Source organism: Perissodus microlepis, chromosome 10, assembly GCF_051167445.1.
Source record: "Perissodus microlepis isolate ML-2025 ecotype Zambia chromosome 10, ASM5116744v1, whole genome shotgun sequence".
Taxonomy (NCBI): domain Eukaryota; kingdom Metazoa; phylum Chordata; class Actinopteri; order Cichliformes; family Cichlidae; genus Perissodus; species Perissodus microlepis.
In genome coordinates, this window is record NC_140470.1 from 9,845,075 (window position 1) to 9,862,428 (window position 17,354).

Below are 17,354 nucleotides of genomic sequence, written 5' to 3' on the forward strand. Positions count from 1 at the left end.
TTTTTACATTTATTACTTCTGTTACTACTGAAAAAAAAAAGGTTATTTAAAAAAAGTTTAAAACACAGGTTATGATAAAAATCAGAAAAAAAGACAAAACAAAATCACAGACCGAGCTGGTTGTGCACGTTAAAGTGGTGCAACCTCAGTGTTAGGAACTTAGCATATTGATCATTCATAGTGTTACGAGTTCAAATATTGAGGGTGAGCACAAAAACAACAATTGGTCCAGGAGAGTCGGTCAAACAATGATTTTAATGAACACACGCGTGGGGAGATGAACACTGCACACAGACAGCATCGATCTCCGCCCAATAATACACAAGCAGTTGTTTTATAACATCAGGGTATTATTTATGACGCCCCCTCATGCGTCAAAGTAGATACAATACATGCATAAGTTTCAAAACCACAAATGTTCTGTTGACGACTTTTGACACATTTAAAAGAACATCTCCGTCTCAAGGCCAGGTGCTTCCTATTAATCTTCTAACTCTCCTGGAACAAACTGTCCCTTAGGCAAACACAATTTTGCAGTCACAAGCTTTTGCAAACTATTATTTGAACTCTTACCTGAACATGAGTCTAACTACTGTTTGTGTGTGTGTGTGTATGTCTCGACCTCCAACGCACTCAGCCTCATCCCGCCCGTTGGCGCTTCTAACCTTTTACCAGACAGAAGCTCTCTGTGATAGGTGTAATAATCTTAACTAAGAACATGTGTAATCTATTGAATACATGCTTTGATTAAATGATAATTAATGTAATGGTAATGATGATGGTTATGAATAGTAGCAATAAAATATTTCCCTGATCTCCACAATAGGATTCGAGTGCAATCAAACAATACTGCATTATTCACAAAGCCTATGGAATACAGTACATTCAAAACTGGGCTCTGATTTAAAGTCCCTTGGTATAGGCATGACATCATCAATGTGATTTATTTGATTTTCTTTTATGTAAAAAATTTTTTAGAATCATGTTCATACAGTTTATTTTTTTCACACAATGTAAGAAAAAAGAAGATTGAAATTTAAAACATTCATTACTTAACTGAAATTGGAAAAAAAAAAAAAGCTGTAAAACTGACAGAATTTGAGTAAGCACAGAAAATGCAAATTCAAACATGAAGATTAGCTCCATTGTTCTCATTACATCTGAATTCTCTCCATATCAAAGACTGGTATACATAATAGTGATGCTAATGCAATGCTGTAGCTGTTTAAAGTGGCATTTAGGCTTGAGGGCCTTCTTCCTCATCCTGAACGTTGTCAGCCGTGTTTGCATTGGGAATGCTCTCATAGGCCTCCTGGGCTGGAGGAGAGCTCCCCCTAGTGGACAAACAAACAGTAGCCGTTACACCCTTGAACTCTAAATGACCGAAGAAGTGTATCAAAAATCTGTAATCTCACTTCATCTCGTTGGCCTCTGCCATTTTAACAGCGTTGTATTTGTGTTTCTTGACTGTGTGAGCGATGAACCACGCAACCAGGCCGATCAGCACGCACCCGAGCAGCGCTCCGATAATTGCGCCTGCGATAACCCCATCTGCCGCTTCTATACAAACACAAACATTTTATACCTGTGAGGGGGGGATTATTACACACACACACACAAACACACATATTAAAACTCCCCAAAAAATAAATGTGAGGACAAACCAGGACTCAGCTCAATGGTGCATGTTGCAAAGCCCACAACATTTGTAGCAATGCACTGGTACTCCCCAAACTCAAACTGGGAGATGTTTTTGATTTCCAGTATTCCAGTTGTGGTTGCTGAGAAAAAACAAAGTTCACTCAGATTCATGAGATGGTAAATGTGCTAATGCATATATATATATATATATATATATATATATATATATATACGTGTGTGTGTATATATATATATATATATATATACGTGTGTATATATACATATATATACGTGTATATATAGGTGTGTGTATACAGATGCTGGACTTACTTCTTCCCAGCACAGGCCTCCTTGTCTTGGTCTGATCCAGTTTGGCCCAGTTGTAGGTCGGTGTTGGGTTTCCCTGCTCACTGTGGCAGGTCAGAGTGACCAGGTGACCCGATTCAACATTGCCATGGACGGCGCAGTAAGGAGCAGATGGTTTCTCTGGCAGACCACAGGGAAGCTAAGGCTTTATTGGCTACTTGACATTATTACAAAGCACACATTCAGCCTGGAGAAAACACTGACATTTTTCAAGCCATTTAAACAGCAGCTCCTGAATAAAAAGATCAGCTTCCCTTTGAGGCTTGGCAAGGAAATCCAGTCATCATCATAGCCTTGAAACCTTCCTTTTTGATAAAGCTTATAGTTAGGTCTTGATAAGGTGACCCCAAACCTTCCTTTAGTTCCAACACTGCTACTGGGGGCTTCCCATGATGCTTCTTTACTCCTTGTTTTCCCTCTCTATGTTTATATAGACCACTCTGCATTTAATAATTAGTTAGTATTAATCTCTGACTCTCTTCTACATCTTGTCTTTTGTCTCCTTCCCCTGGTCAAAACAGCTTTTGCCAAGTGTTTGCTTATAGGGGTCATCTGATTGTTGGGTTTTTTTCTGTATTACTGTAGGATTTTACCTTATAATATATGACACCTTGAGGCGACTGTTGTTATTATTTGATGAAATATGAATAATTTACTAATTTTTTCTTTTTCTTTCTCTTCTCTTTTTATTTTTGTATAGTTTTACCACCGCAAGCTTTGATGTTATTTCAGCGAAACCACAGGGTAACTTTAGAGGGTAAATCACACTTGTGACAGCTTATGAGCATCTGATGGGACTGCAAGAAAACACATTGAAAGTGCTGATTTTATTCTTTAACACCACATTGTTTTATAATCCTCTTAGACTGAGTTAGATACTGAGGACTGGAAACAACTAGTAGATATGTCAGATAAAAAAAAAGTACTTTCTTTTCTGAAATTTGTTGCAGTATGAAGTGGGATAAAGCAGCAACGGTCAAGTGCCTCTAGATGCTCTTTCAGTCGCTGCTTTAGAACAGATGGTCTACACCGTATTGATTACCGCTATATTCCAGTCCGCAGTTCTGTGTGTATTTATCAGTGTGTATTTTCTTCTTTCCTGTTTATGCTGGTTTCTCCCTGTAGGTGCCATCAATTATTGGCTTCCACTGCTGAGTGTCTCTCCAACACCTGATTGGCAGATTTTAATCTTGAGAGAATAAATCACCAGCCTGAGCAGATCTCAAGTATGAGGGTCCTCTCTCCTCTCTGCCCTATCTGTGTGAGCTGTTGACACTGCACTGGCAATTTAGATGCATTTTGTAGACCATAGGAAGTAGATAATGGAAAATGAAGGGATAAAGACAAATTTTGGTGCCCTTTTTATTTTCATTCATGCCCCAGCGTGTTTTTTAGTCTTTCCTTGGGGTTTTCAGGTGAAACAAGTCATTGTGTATTGTAGATTGTTTATCAAAGATGGTTAACAGATTTGTTTGTTAAATTAGCAAATCCTTTTAATCAAACAAAACGTCACGTGGCTAGCCATTAGTCATCGTGATTCAGGATACGTTAGGAGTGGCCTCATCGTGAGCTCAGCAGCGACTGAAGATGCAATCTGTGTTTCTTTGCTGCCCGCTGATTATTAGATCGTTCAGTAAGACAGTTGGAAACAAACTGTACGCCAAAATCATGTTTGATACCACATGCGTTTTAACTTTCACAAAAAAGACATCAGGAAAACAAATAAAGTTTCTATACATATGTATTTGTAATTTATGGCAAAGCTGTCCAGTGTCAGTCGTTCTATGTGAAAATAAGTGATGCAAATCAGCCTTGAGCCCATGTTAATCAGCATGAGTGTGTTCATACATATTCATATTGTGCCTCACAGTCAGTATAAAGAAAGTGCCCCACTCCCCAGTCATTTTTTCCATAAAGGCTGTACAGTATTTAGGTAGCACATGCATGCAGCAGACACTCATATATATTCTGTATGCAGTACGAGGATGCAGTCACAGTCCTTTTTCTAATTTCCAACACTGACAATGAGGAGACTGCTGAAGTAACCATGGAAACTACTGAGGCCTGCAAGGTTGTCCTGGTAACTCGGTGAATGAGGGGATTTGAGATGAATGTAATTCCCTATTTACACTGTTCAGGGCCACTACTTTAATAGGTTTGTTAATGTTACAACATTGATAATTGATACAGAAATCTCAGGTGAGGAAAGATAGCTGAAACATTTTTACTGAAATCACAGTTTCGATAAAAACACTGGCACTCCCTTTTCAGGGAGTCACACACGCTTACTTAGAGGAGGAGAATAATGGCTGAAGCAGCAGCATTCTAATGGGTGTAATCAGGTAGCATGAAATCTCCTACACACCCACTGTTTACCCTCGCAACCTTTCTGATTCCTGGACTGTGAGAATGTGTGTAGGTTCCTTTCCATGACTCAGTCCTTTTGTTCACTTTTACCCGTGCTTTTGTGTGGCCTAAGTGTGTTAGGGTTCATGTTTTGTCTTTAAAAAATGATCTGTACTTCAATAGGATCAAACAGGGTTTGAAAATGTAATAACATAAAAACACAATAATATACCAAACACCAAAAATCTATTTCAAAAGTGGGCAAAACTCACCGAGGACATTCACGATGATATTTGCCTGAGACTGTCCATCAACGTCGGGCAAATTGTGAACTTCACACGTGTAGAGCCCAGAGTCCGATGGTTGCATGTTTCTTATAGTTATGGAGGCATTCATGGTGGCCCCTGGAGCAGCTGGAGTTTGAATCCTGCCTTCGTAAGACTTGGGAATAACAACCTTTCCTGATTGATAGTAAAAGATCTGAAAGCAAATGGCAAGAAGTCTGATCAGATCATCTGTTGGCTATCACTGCACAAACTCACTGTCCTCGAGCTAGTTTGCATGAGTGATCCAAATAATTGGAGAGATGAAACCTTTAGTTCTCCAGTTAATATGATATTTACAGGACCAACGTTTTTTTTGTTGTTTTTTTTCACATCAGCATGTAGTAGATGTCTTTAAAAGCACTTTTTGACATTGCATGAAGCAGCACATTTGTGAGTCTGTGGCTGTAGGTTAAATGAGCACTGCCTGAAAGATATTTGTCGATCTCAGTCACAGGCTTCGCGATCCAGACTGGGTGTGTCTGCTAGCTGGTAAGAAAACGTGGCACAGCAGGAAAAGGCGCAAACCTGTATGTGTAGCTGTGCGTAGACATATGTTTTTAAAATATTTAAAATACAGGAAAAAACGAAATGTTTGCTGCTCTGATGAGAATCAATTCCTTCGAAGCATTTTGAAGCATCTCGAAGATGATGCTATGTTCTGAGAAAGCGATTCTTATCTGCTCTGGAGAACTCGGAAGAAACACAAAATTACTCATGTCTTTCAGAAGTGATCACCGTGTGTAGTCACATGAGTTTATTGGCCTGAACTTCAATTTGCACACCCTATTTTTAGCTACTAAATTGAAAGACATTCCATCATCCTGGTCCATAAAACTACAAATTAGTTGGCACGTGGCTGTAATCTGAACAATAGACTGCATCTACCTGCTGTGCAGTCATGGCGGATTTTGAGAGAAACTCCCACTGGATTGTTAGATCGGCCGTTGTCGCCACTGTAGTGGCAAACGTACAGTTGAGCAGGACACTACCACCAATTGTCACATTGACGTATTTCTGCGTGGTCGTCACTGTGATGAGTTCGACACATCCTGTAAAACAATATCAGAGCTCAAGTAGGTTTCCAATAAAATGTAAACTTGCTACAAAAAAACAAATGATAATGTAAGACAGAAATGTGCTTACCTGTAATGCTTAAAAGCACCAACAAGAGCTGCACAGAGCACATCTTTACAAAAGCTGTGGGGATTCTCACAGAATGTCCTAAGAACTGAACTTTATACTCGCCGTGCAAGCAGGTCTAGAAGAGGAAGGGGTAAATGCATTACAGTATCACAGGCAAGGTCGGGGAATTCATGGTAACAGAACTGCTGATAATGCGCATGTTTGCATTTCCATGTTTGCCAGACAAGGTGTGTACACTGGGTGTGTAGAGAACTGTTTTTCAGAAATTATAGATTTGGGCATTCGGGCTCAAAAAGTTTAAATCAGGGTGGATTAAAATGAGAAATGATGGCAAAGAAAACCCCTAATCTGGTCATGCTTTGAGCAGATACAATGTGACCTTAAAGGAAACAAATGGACTGAGTGCAGTCTGCTCTGTGTGTGTGTGTGTGTGTTTTGAAATGTTGACTGTACATGGCAGGTTAGGACCACGCAGTGTTGTGACAATGATGGTTAATTCATTTTTCAGTACTTTGGCAGTAGTTTCACCACAGCTCATCCTCCTTGTCTTGTAAGTCATTCTGGGTCAAGGCTTCTGGCAAAGGAATTAATGTAATTTAATCTCCACCTGGCCTTTATCGCTTGCCTCGAGGAAGTGTAAGCCAAAGCGCTGCAACATGCTGCTTATCACTGGGGAGTCCACTCCCCGGTGCTGCTGCCTACTTAATAAAGGCAGTTTCACCTTTGTCGTTTTCGCTCACACAGCGTGCAGTACAATGCTGACAGGGAGAGACAGTGAATCATACATGATTAATTGTCTATAATTACCAGAAGCTGACATAAGTGATTAACAATGTGAAAAATGTTGATTAGGGGTGACTGGAGGGGTGAGGGAGGGAGGCAGCGGCATGATGTGGGAAGCGGAGGAAGGCGTATAGAGCTCATTATCCAGAAGACGTTTATGTGATAGGCTGGCAAATGACACAATATCACTGTCTGTAGGCTTTGTCTGAAAATTTAAAAAAAAGAAAAAGAAAGTGTTGGCAGCTGTGTGTTTGGGCAGAACTGCAGAGTGAAACAACAAGGGGCCAGTCTTTAAATAAATGCATCAGCATGACTCACGACCAGCTAATCAGAGTCTGAGAGCGTTCTGATTCCATGACAAGTCAAGTGGGAAAACCACTAATGAATGAGTAGAACCATTAATAATGTATTCAGTTAGTTACATTTGGGAAATGCTTATTCCCACATAAGTTGAGATCAGGATTATAGAAACGCAATAAGCAGATCCCTTGTTATTTGAGGGCAGATTTTAGATCACATTTCTGGCAAATTCGGTCCTTCTTCGGCTCTCCACGCAGACTCTTTGACCTCCGTGCAACCAAAGCCCACTCAGGCTTGATTTGCCAATAGCACTTGAATTACAGATGTAAATGAGAACACTTTGTGTACTAGAAAATCCACAGGTGTTACATATTCATGCGCAGAGATCTGTTTTTAGAGATTAGAGTGACAGAAGCTGACATTGTAATAGGACATCTGGCAGAACTTGATAAAACATTCAAATTTGTGCTTCCTGTTTTAGCTAAATTTTATCGAGGGTGACGGATCGTCCACGTTCAGCAAAACAATGGCCTGTTTCATTTATGGCCGGCCATGTTTATTTTGATTCAAAGAAGTCATTTTTTTACACTATTACTGCAAAAAAAGTATACAGTTTTACAGGGTCATGGCGAAAATAATATATTAAAATAAAATTAAAAAAAAAATAATACTACATTCACATGCACAGTCATTAGGGGCCAGTTACAGCCTCTTTGTTAGAGTAAGTCTAAGAGTTTACCCCATGATGCTATAAATGATCACGCTGCTGCTTTCAACTGAATGCTTAACGCTAATATTTTAGCATAAAGATTTGATTCATCACCTGATTCATCCACTTGACACTTGAATACTTGTACTAAAAACAAAAAAACAAAAATTACCCATTAGCTATTGAAGCACTTCAGAAGAAATCCAAAAAATCTACTGTTAAAATATGTTGGGAACTTGTTAAAGAATGCTCCGCAAAATCCTGACCACTTGTTTTAGTGGTAGCCTTAGAGGAGAAAGGGATCATCAGAGTCATTGTCATAAATGCTCTGGGGACCATAAATGCTTGCACCTGTACCGAGCAAGCAAGACCGCAACTTAGCCATCATGGATAATAAAATGGGAAGATTAGATTGTTGCCATTTTCTGACTGTTTCACCCTTCAGCCACACTATACTGACTCTTCTTTCTATTCCAGTCACATTAATGGCTCTGCAGTTAGTTTGAATCCGAGGGGAGAGCTGATGATGCATGCACCCTGTAGCATCCACCAAGCCGCGAGCGTCATCTCACAGAGGCTGCTTGGACCTGTAGCTGTGTCCTCCTCAAACCTCCGGCAGGTTTCTGTGTAATACCTCCACACAGACTTACTCATCCACCCACTGCAAACAGTGGTTCCCTGTCGGCAGACTGCGAGGGGGCGTAAAACTCAGAGCTCAGAAAGAGTGAGTACACATTGAGTGGTATTTTCTTCTGCTTTTTTTTGACGGACCTATCTGAACAATCCGACTGGTTGTTGTAGTAATGCACAGTGCTGGGGGAAGTATTTGAATCCCTCATGGTGGAAAAGTATCACAGCACTTTCAAACCATTGTAGTAAGTTATGACAAGTGCTGCTTAGAACACAAATCAATTAAAAGTATATGAGTGTAATTGTAAAGGTGCACTTCTGAAAATAAAAGTTTACCCAGTGCAGAAGAAGACATCTGTGAATGTTCTGCACTTAAATGTCTCTCAATCTTTCATGAAGATTTGCAACTTTTCCCCCACAGTGTTTCATTCTGCACCAAAGTAATGGATAAACAATTAGATGAAAGTTCCTGTTTTTTCACTATCAACATTTTTTGTGAGTTAACAAAAAACCTTCTGCTTAATAATTACAGAGCAATGAGCTACCAGAACTTTTTCTGTCATTTTACACATTTATTTCCTATCCTTAAAGCCCAGTGAGTCACGCTGACAGGTTTCTTTCATTAAATAAAGCAGCATTTCTTTATCATGTAAATCTGAGACGTGCTGTTGAAACTGCACTTCTTTTTCTTATTTTGAGATATTTCAGTGATTAAATGTGCAGCTAAACTAATTTACACTGACAGAAATGTTTATTGGTATGGCCCACTTAAGGTCAAAATGCACTGTATGCCCCCAAGTCCCCCAATTTAAAGAGTTCAAAGCCATTTATAAACAAATATCATCTATTCTTTAATGTGTTTTCCTCCTGCGCTCTTGCTTTGTCTTGCAGATGAAGCGGTCAGATAAATGATGTCATGTAAAAGGTACTCGCATTAACACTGCTGCTATTGAGGAGGACAGGGGTGCAATTCAGTCATTGGACAATAGATGGCAGGCCAGCCTGTTAGATGTGTTGTGATGAGCATTTCTCTAAGTATGTGCATGTGGATGTACATGTACATGTTGGGTGGGGGGAGCTTGATGCAGCGGAGCCAAGAATGCCACACTCCTCAACCTCAGCAGGCCTGGCTCTTCTTCACCCTCCTCTCCCACTTGGATAACAAAAATATATAGGCCAGGCATTTAGCGTGGCTTCGCTTAATGTCCCCACAGCTACCAAGCAACCTTACCACTTCCAAAAACAGTGGTGGTACAAAACCAAATCATATGCGAGAGTAAGAACTTAAAAAAAAAATAAAAAAACAGTGTAGTGTGAAACATCATCTGACTAACACAGATGAAAAAGTCTCCTTTGCATTGCTTTTTTATTTTCCCCTTGCCTCTAAAAACCATACGCAGTGACACTGAACTATCATCTCACATTGCCATCAAATGCTAGCATGAGACGCCGCTTTCACAAAGATTGACACAATTGTGCAAACAAACCTAAAAGAAGTGGGATACAGTCAGTCAGACGCAACATCTCCTGATACTTTTGTCATCTCTGAAATTCAGAGTCTGTCACTGAAGAGGGCGACCTGTGACGAATTGTCTCAGGAAGAGAAACAAGGGGCGCAGAAGGGGAGTACATTTACATCAGCAAACAGTCTAATCGACAAGCTGTCAGTGCTGCATTTGGGCTATAACTTTTTTAAAATGCCAGCAGTAAAAAAAGAAAAAGAAAAAGAAAAGGAGCAATCGCACAGATGACCCTTTCTGGCACAGAGAAACGTTACGCTTTCAGAAGATGCATAACGTCCCCACATCCATTTTGTCTAATGATATTTTTGATCGTCTAAAATCTGTCCTTTAGCAACAAGGGAAATGCCAAAATAAATTGAGAGGCAAGCTGTTAGATTTGCCAGCAAAAGTATAATTTTATGCGTTCGAGTTGTGATCTTCTCAACACTTAACTGAAAGATGGTTCTTGCCAAGTGGAAATGTGTGTTTTCCACAAAGTACACTAATGTTTTGAAGAGATTTTCACACAGTTTTTTATGTCCAGCTTAGAATACTGAGACCTTGGAGTGGTCGTTATTGAGGGGATGAAGCAAATTTTAGAGATAAAAATCAGCTGTTGTTAACCACACTTTATAGGTTCGTTTTTAAAAATGACTTTGGCATATTCTTCCTTGGGTATATTAAGCACAAAAATATGCAGTGCTAGGATATGTAGTCTTGACCTAACCCTTTTGTGTGTTTTCCTAGACATAGGGTTTTCTACATAGTGGTCTTAGTAGTTCAGTCATGGTCACAGTAATATTAATATTAATATTTTAATATTACACGCATTATGTTTCCACTCCTTCTCAGCTCCTCACTCTCTTTTCACGTCACAACAAAAACTCCATGGTAACACCGATGAACATACTGTAAAAGGAAAACACCTGTGCACTGAGTATTATAGCAGCGATCATGTCAGACTAGATGCTTAAAGAATGAAATTGATGCTTAAAGTAACAGATGCAAGTGTTTATTAGCTGAATAGTTGATCATTATCCATTCAACCAATCCAAGCTGATGCTTTGTCACATGACCTTTTCTTGGAATAGTGGACTGATCTGTTGAGGCTGACTAGGTCAAGCATAAATGCAATAATTACAACTAGTAAAGATGATTTATTAAAAACATTTGAAACAAAGTTGATGGTTTGAACCACAAACCAAAGAATCCAGTGCTTTTTTAACTGCTGTTTTTTCCCCTCTGAGAGAAACAGCCATCAATTTCTGATCCATGTTAATGCACCCTTTCAATATTTTATGTTTTTATATGGAGAGCTGACAATAGAACACGGAAATGGAAGGCACATTTCGCTGAGCTACTTCACCAGCCCTGTATCCATCTCCTCAGAAAAGCTGTACACTTCAATGCAGACAGAGCCCGTGCACTGAAAGTAAGATGAAAATATAGGATGCAAAAATGTCTATGTACACTAAAAAAAAACAGATCAAATGACAGATGACATGAATTTCATATTTAATCAGCTGTAACAGGCCATGGGTTAATCATGAGTTAACTGCGTGTTAGCCATATTATTCATACTGTATGTGAACCTTAGCTCTTCTCAAGGTGAACTCACTTGGCAGCGTAATCAGCCATTGAAGTGTCTGGGGGAGTCTAGCAAGAGTAAATTAAAAGAAATCAATTAGGAAGAGACAAACCTGTGCATTAAATCTCCATCGTATCTGAAGGAGGACGCGTCAGCAGTGCATCATTACACAGGCCAGAGCGACCAGAGAAGGCTAAGCAACAACGACGAAAACACACCAAGTCTGTCACAGCTACATATCAAATCAGCCTGAAAGGATGAAGGTCAGTATCACTTGAAGTAAACAATAAGTAGATTTACCCAAATCTCACATTATAATCAGAAATGAAGAAACTAACGTAAAAGAAATGAAACAGACGAAAGAAACCATTTTAAATACATCCTGCATGATGTTAGGTGATTTGGAATAAGAGTATCTGTGTTTAATCTAACCACACCTGCTTCAGTATTGCCCATAAATATGTTTTACATTGCTAAATGTGCTCTTCTTTCATTTGCAACTTAATATTGTAGTATCGTGTTTCAAACTATCTTATTTTCTTTTTATTTAACCCTTTTCCAACAAGAAACAATATTGTAACAAGTAAATCCTAGCTAAACGGTACATTAGTCTTAATGGTATTTAAAAAAAGCTACATTTTCTTACTTACTATATCATTTATATACATGTGTGTAATATTTACAGTATACGCTGGAAATTTTGAGACCGTTTCTGTTCCATTTTAACCGTGTTACTGCATGCCTTTTCTTGGTCCTGTGAATTATTCATAGTAAAAAAAAAGCTATGCCTCAAAAAAGAACTGATATGAAGCAGAAAAATAGGGAACATGGGAAAAAGAAGAAAGAGGTGGGCTGTTGATACTATTTTAATGGCTAGTAGAAGCCTGCTTTGCATGTCCGAGGCTTACAACTGCTATTCAAACTGCTACAGCGTAAGTAAAGCATTTCTTTTCATTTGCTTTTGTTAAAAATAAGTGGATCACTGTGCATCAGTGGCTTATTAAAAATGCTTTTTGAACACTATGAATAATCTCAAATATATACATTGGCATATATTAAACAATAAAGTCTTAAATATAAAGACTTAAAGGCATGTTATACTTTTCCGCATCAGCGAGTATGCTAGTGTCTGCTTGGGTAAGTTTCATCATCGGATGGTGAGCCTGAGGCTCCATGCAGAGGTCTGCGTGCCTCCCAATTTTTAAATTACATTACATTGAAAAAAATAAGTATGCAAACAAATGAAGAAACAGAGAAACAAATATTGTCAATATACATTTCACTATTTCAGTTTCAGGTTACTGGTATTTACTCTAGCATGACCTGCTGGTACACTTGCCAAGGCTGGAGTTATTAGTTACGTTTGCGCTTTGTTCTAGTACAAAAGGTCAAAATGTCTTCAGACCTACTGGTGAGCACAGTTAAGTTATGTCTGTTAGAAAAAGAAGTAGCAGAGGAAGAACAAAAAACTTGCTAGCTGTTAAAAATAAATTGAAAGAATGTTTCATTGAAAACATGGTAGCTATCTAGATTAACACAAGCAGTGAAACATCCGTTGCACTAACATAAGTTCTGTTAACTCTACTGATTAGTTAGTTAGAGAAACAGCTTTTGATATATTACTAATGTTAGATAAAACCTTGTTTGCCAATCACACCAAACTGGCTGCTGTTAATTAAGCTGAATGTCTAAAATGTCAAAATCATATTTTTTCTTCTTTTCTTCATGATGTTCCAAGGCAATGAGGCTAACATGGTAAAAATGGCTTAAAAGTGTCATATTCATTAGAGGGGGTCTTTGAACTTTCGGCTATTCTTTGGATGGTTCAGAACTTAGTTAGTCCCAATATTTATATGTTTCCAGTCTAATTTCTACCTTTTGTTTAATCCTAATTAGCTGGTTACAGAAACTGTAAAAAAAAAAATGTTGATGTTAGCTTTTAGCCCAAGCGTTGCTATTTATAAATCTAGCCACATGACACTGCAGTTAGCATGGGTATAGAGTCTTACTGGGGCTCCAAACAGGATGTGTCAACAGCAACGATGCTACCACCGCTGTGTGCAGAGCAGCACCACGCATTGTGATTGAAGTTCATCTTATTTGAAATTCGATAAATCCCCAGTAGCATACAAGTGCTTAGCGGGCACCAGGCATGAAAGGCAAAATAGATTCATGTTAATAGTGTGTATCTGAATTCCTTGAATTGGATGACCTAAGTTTGCATTTGTATTTAGGCCTTGGGAGAAAAACCTTTTCTCAGAAACATGATTCAATCCAAGTAGACATGTTAGCTTAAGCAGCTAGGTTATTGTAGGCAGGCAATATATCTAAACAGGTAAAAGATCAACAACTCTATTAAGCTTCTTAACCCTCCTGAGGCAGGCATTGCCGATTTGCAACAGTTAAAAACTAACAACCTGATTACCCCACATACATATTTTATGTTTTGTTTTTTTTTTTTACCACTGCAGGACTTGGTTGTGCATTAGCAACAAAAAGTTTAATTTGAGCCTGAGAGGGTTAACTGAGGTAATAAGATATAGAAGTTTTTGCTTGAATATTTTATTGACGGGTGATGCAACCCATCTGGAAATTATGAAAAATCCATCTATTATGTCGTGTCCCCAGCCAAAGGCACCAGTGAGGATAGTAAATGCAGCATCGATGTTTCTGTTATGAACTTGACTAATGAGCTGAACTTTGAAGCTAATAAGCACTTAAAACTTTACCTAGTCTAGTTTGTAATAGTGCACAACACTGAAATGTTAGTATCTCAGGATATCTGTGTTTAAAAATCATTAAGAGGCACGGAACTGATGACTCTTTAAATCTACTGATACACAAATAACAGCACATTCTGGTATCTGCTGATTTGGTTACTTATTTTAAAGACAGATTTTTTCCATTATGTAATTGCAACTACACAGATAGCTACATGTATTTAAAGACATATAAAGTGCAAGTATCTATCCGCTTCTTAAACCTTATGTTCTCCATGGTCACAGGAGTGGGCTGGAATCCATTTCAGCAAGCACTAGGGATCTGACAAGGGCTCACCTTGACATGTTTCCAGTCTATCACATAGCTAACATGGATGTAGACAAACACATTCACACCTACAAGGCTATTTAAAGCCTCTGGTGGACCTGAATTGAATGTCTTTGCACTTTGGCAGGAACATGGCTTTCACACAGTGGAAAATATTGTGCTTTCTGAGTATGACTGCAAGCACAGCTGATGAACAGACCTTAAACAGCATCGAAACGAGTTAATACATTTTGTCTATGCATGAAAAGCCTTGTTAGATCATTCGGAGGACACACAATGTTGGTAGTGTGGTAAAAGTACATGCTTTACATTTAAAACACTGATGTGCTTTTATTCAGGTTGTTGCTTCAAATGAGACTGACGACTGGGACACAGGTTGCATCCCAAAGCCCCTCCAAACCCACCGTGCTACTTGATCTGCATAATCAATAAGCTGATTTGGACAGTAATGAATGTTTCTTAAAGTTTAGATGCCTTTGTACAACATATTTTAAATCTCTCTCTCTGGATCATTACTGCTGTCTTTGCTCAAGGTGCAATTACATTGAGAGCCCATTCTATTCACTTTCACCACCTAAAAGTTCAAGCCCAGACTGCATCCAGGAAAAAAACAACCCTAATGTGCAACCATATATAGCACCATGCCCTCAGCCAGAGGACAAAGAGTCTTAGCAAAGAGCAAATTAATCATCATGTGTTTTGTAGAATGCAAACTGCCCCACAAAGGCATTCCTGCTCTACGATTTATTATCATACATCTGTAAAGAATGTAAAGAAAAATGAATCTTAATAGTTCCTGAATTGAAAAAGGGGCAAATATTACACTTGTCAGCAGGAGTCACTTTGCGTCTTTATTCAGGAAATAGGGTATGAAAGGAGGTATATTCTCATAAACGCGCAATGTTTTGTAATCAAATTAAAAGAAGACACTCTTGATTTTTCTTAATTTTTTGTTTTCAGACTGTCTTCATATCCAGCAGTCCTTATCAAAAGCAAGACACCAGCTAAGCGGTGAGAGCTCTGACAACAACCTGGAGTAGCAATGGCAAATACCTGATTTTGTCCTCTTGGTTTGCAACATTGTATTTATGCTATTTACCTTTTGGGGACTAATATCTGAAAAAGAAATTAATCAAAAGTCAAACGAAACGGTGTCATATATTAGTCCACAAAGGGCAAATGAAAAGACATTAGCTTTCTTTACTGTATAAGCCTTTATTTGTAAAAAGTCGGTTGTTTGAATGATAACCCTTTTTATACCACATACTTGAACACCTTGTATTTGTAAAAAACACATTTTGTTCAAACACCTAAAAAAGCTGATCGACACTATAACATTAATTTTGCACTGACAAAAAAAATACAACTTCATACTACACAAATGTTGATTTCATGAGTACTGGTACTCCAAATGAAATCAAACACCTTATTAAACAACTGAATCAAATAAGCGCCCAATGTGAACAAAACAATTACAGTACAAAAAAACAAATGCATTTTTCTTCCAGTGCCAGTATATCAGATGAATTACATTTCCTTCTTATGATAAAACAACAACAGTAAGAATAACAATCCATAACAAATGTAACGAATACAATAAATTCGAAATGAACACAGAAATGAAGAAAAATCATTTACTAATTTATACCGAAACAAAAGGAAAAAGCAAAAATAATGGGCTGTTTATCTTGTGGGGTTCTTTTTTTGTTTTCTTCCATTGCCAAAATTTAAAAAGTGTTGGATAATTTTCTTACCTACTGGTTAAACATGATCTAGTCTTCCTCCTTTAAAGAAGGAGGTACAGTAAACTGATGCGTAAGTGGGAATCAGCACAGCTTCTTTGCGGGAATCCTCGTACAGTAACCGACAACAGACCTTAACCAGAGGCAACTTTTTAGAGAGGAAAATACAGGGAACACCAACTCACTGTGCAATCACATGGCTTACGTTCAGATGCTAATAGCAAGCATCCTTTACATCCTTTGTAGCTGAAGGGCGTTTGATGTTAATGCTTATGCTGAACCTGATAAAACTACAGCATCCGCTTGGTGCATCTGTTCCAAATTGTGTGATTTACAGTTACTTTTGCAGAGGTACATATTCGCGTTTTGCCACAATCGCGCGATACGTCCTCCAGTTTTATGAACAGTTTTTTTTCACAAGATTTGCAGAACTGGCTGTAAAACAAGTGCAATTTTGAGCATGTAAACACTGGATCTTTCTCTTCCTGGCTGTGGAGATGAATCAGATGGTGCGGAGTAAAAATGTAGGAAAATTAACCTTTTAAAACTCAGGTCATGCAAAACAAAACCAGTTACAAGGTACATACAAAATAATGAATGCACCAACAAAAGTTCTTCCAACAGTGAGGAGCCAGTCAGCCTTGTTCTGGTGTTTTGGTTGGTTCAACATGCTCGCGTGGTTGTGGTTCACTCTTTCAGTGCCACATGAAGCGAGCTAATGTGGAGACTGGAGATGAAACTTTGGTAAGATGTGTAATGGCATTTAACGTGGCACTTTATAGAACATCGAAAAGAGCACAAGCCCACATTAACTAAACTGTTTAATAATACTATGAGATTCGTGGATCTTTACATGCACCCAGGGAACAATTTTGTATTAATACCCTCACCCCCGCTAAAAAATACTTCACTGCCATCCTACACAGATTTGTGCAACTGAGCAGTTGCATTTAGGCAACTGGCTGAGTGCCTTGCTCAAGGGCACATGCGACTGTCTTGTTGAGGAACAGGTAAGAACATCCCACTCGCCTTCTTAAGGCAAACCTGCTCCTCTAGCCTCTACGAGCCAGCAAGCCGATCATGCCCTTAATTTTCTGAGAGGATTCGCGGATGACTGAGTGGTTTATCCATGGCTGAGGTAAATGCAGCAGGTGTCCTGTACTGAAATCTTCTGCAAATCCTAAAGTTAATAGGAAATTCCCATTCGCTGAGAGTGCACCAAGGCCGCAT

The 17,354-nt window shown here is 38.7% G+C and overlaps 1 protein-coding gene across 1 annotated transcript; it reads right to left on the reverse strand.

The window, feature by feature from the left end:
* Positions 1 to 5,865, reverse strand: LOC146378787 (V-set and immunoglobulin domain-containing protein 1-like). Its single transcript, XM_084941630.1, has 7 exons — positions 5,823 to 5,865; positions 5,565 to 5,728; positions 4,626 to 4,833; positions 1,972 to 2,127; positions 1,665 to 1,781; positions 1,416 to 1,560; positions 1 to 1,334 (listed from the first exon to the last, which is right to left on the reverse strand). Exons 1-7 carry the CDS (start codon positions 5,863 to 5,865, stop codon positions 1,238 to 1,240), a joined length of 930 nt encoding a protein of 309 aa, XP_084797756.1. The 3' UTR covers positions 1 to 1,237.
* Positions 5,866 to 17,354: the final 11,489 nt, after the last annotated feature.

What these genes read in the sequence shown, in the direction of transcription:
- LOC146378787 (XM_084941630.1), bottom strand. Translation starts at nt 5,865, where the DNA reads ATGTGCTCTGTGCAGCTCTTGTTGGTGCTTTTAAGCATTACAG. An exon ending in TATCATCGTGAATGTCCTCG is followed by an intron (nt 2,128 to 4,625) that starts GTGAGTTTTGCC and finishes GTGGTCTGCCAG; the next exon opens with AGAAACCATCTGCTCCTTAC. An exon ending in CACCATTGAGCTGAGTCCTG is followed by an intron (nt 1,561 to 1,664) that starts GTTTGTCCTCAC and finishes GTGTTTGTATAG; the next exon opens with AAGCGGCAGATGGGGTTATC.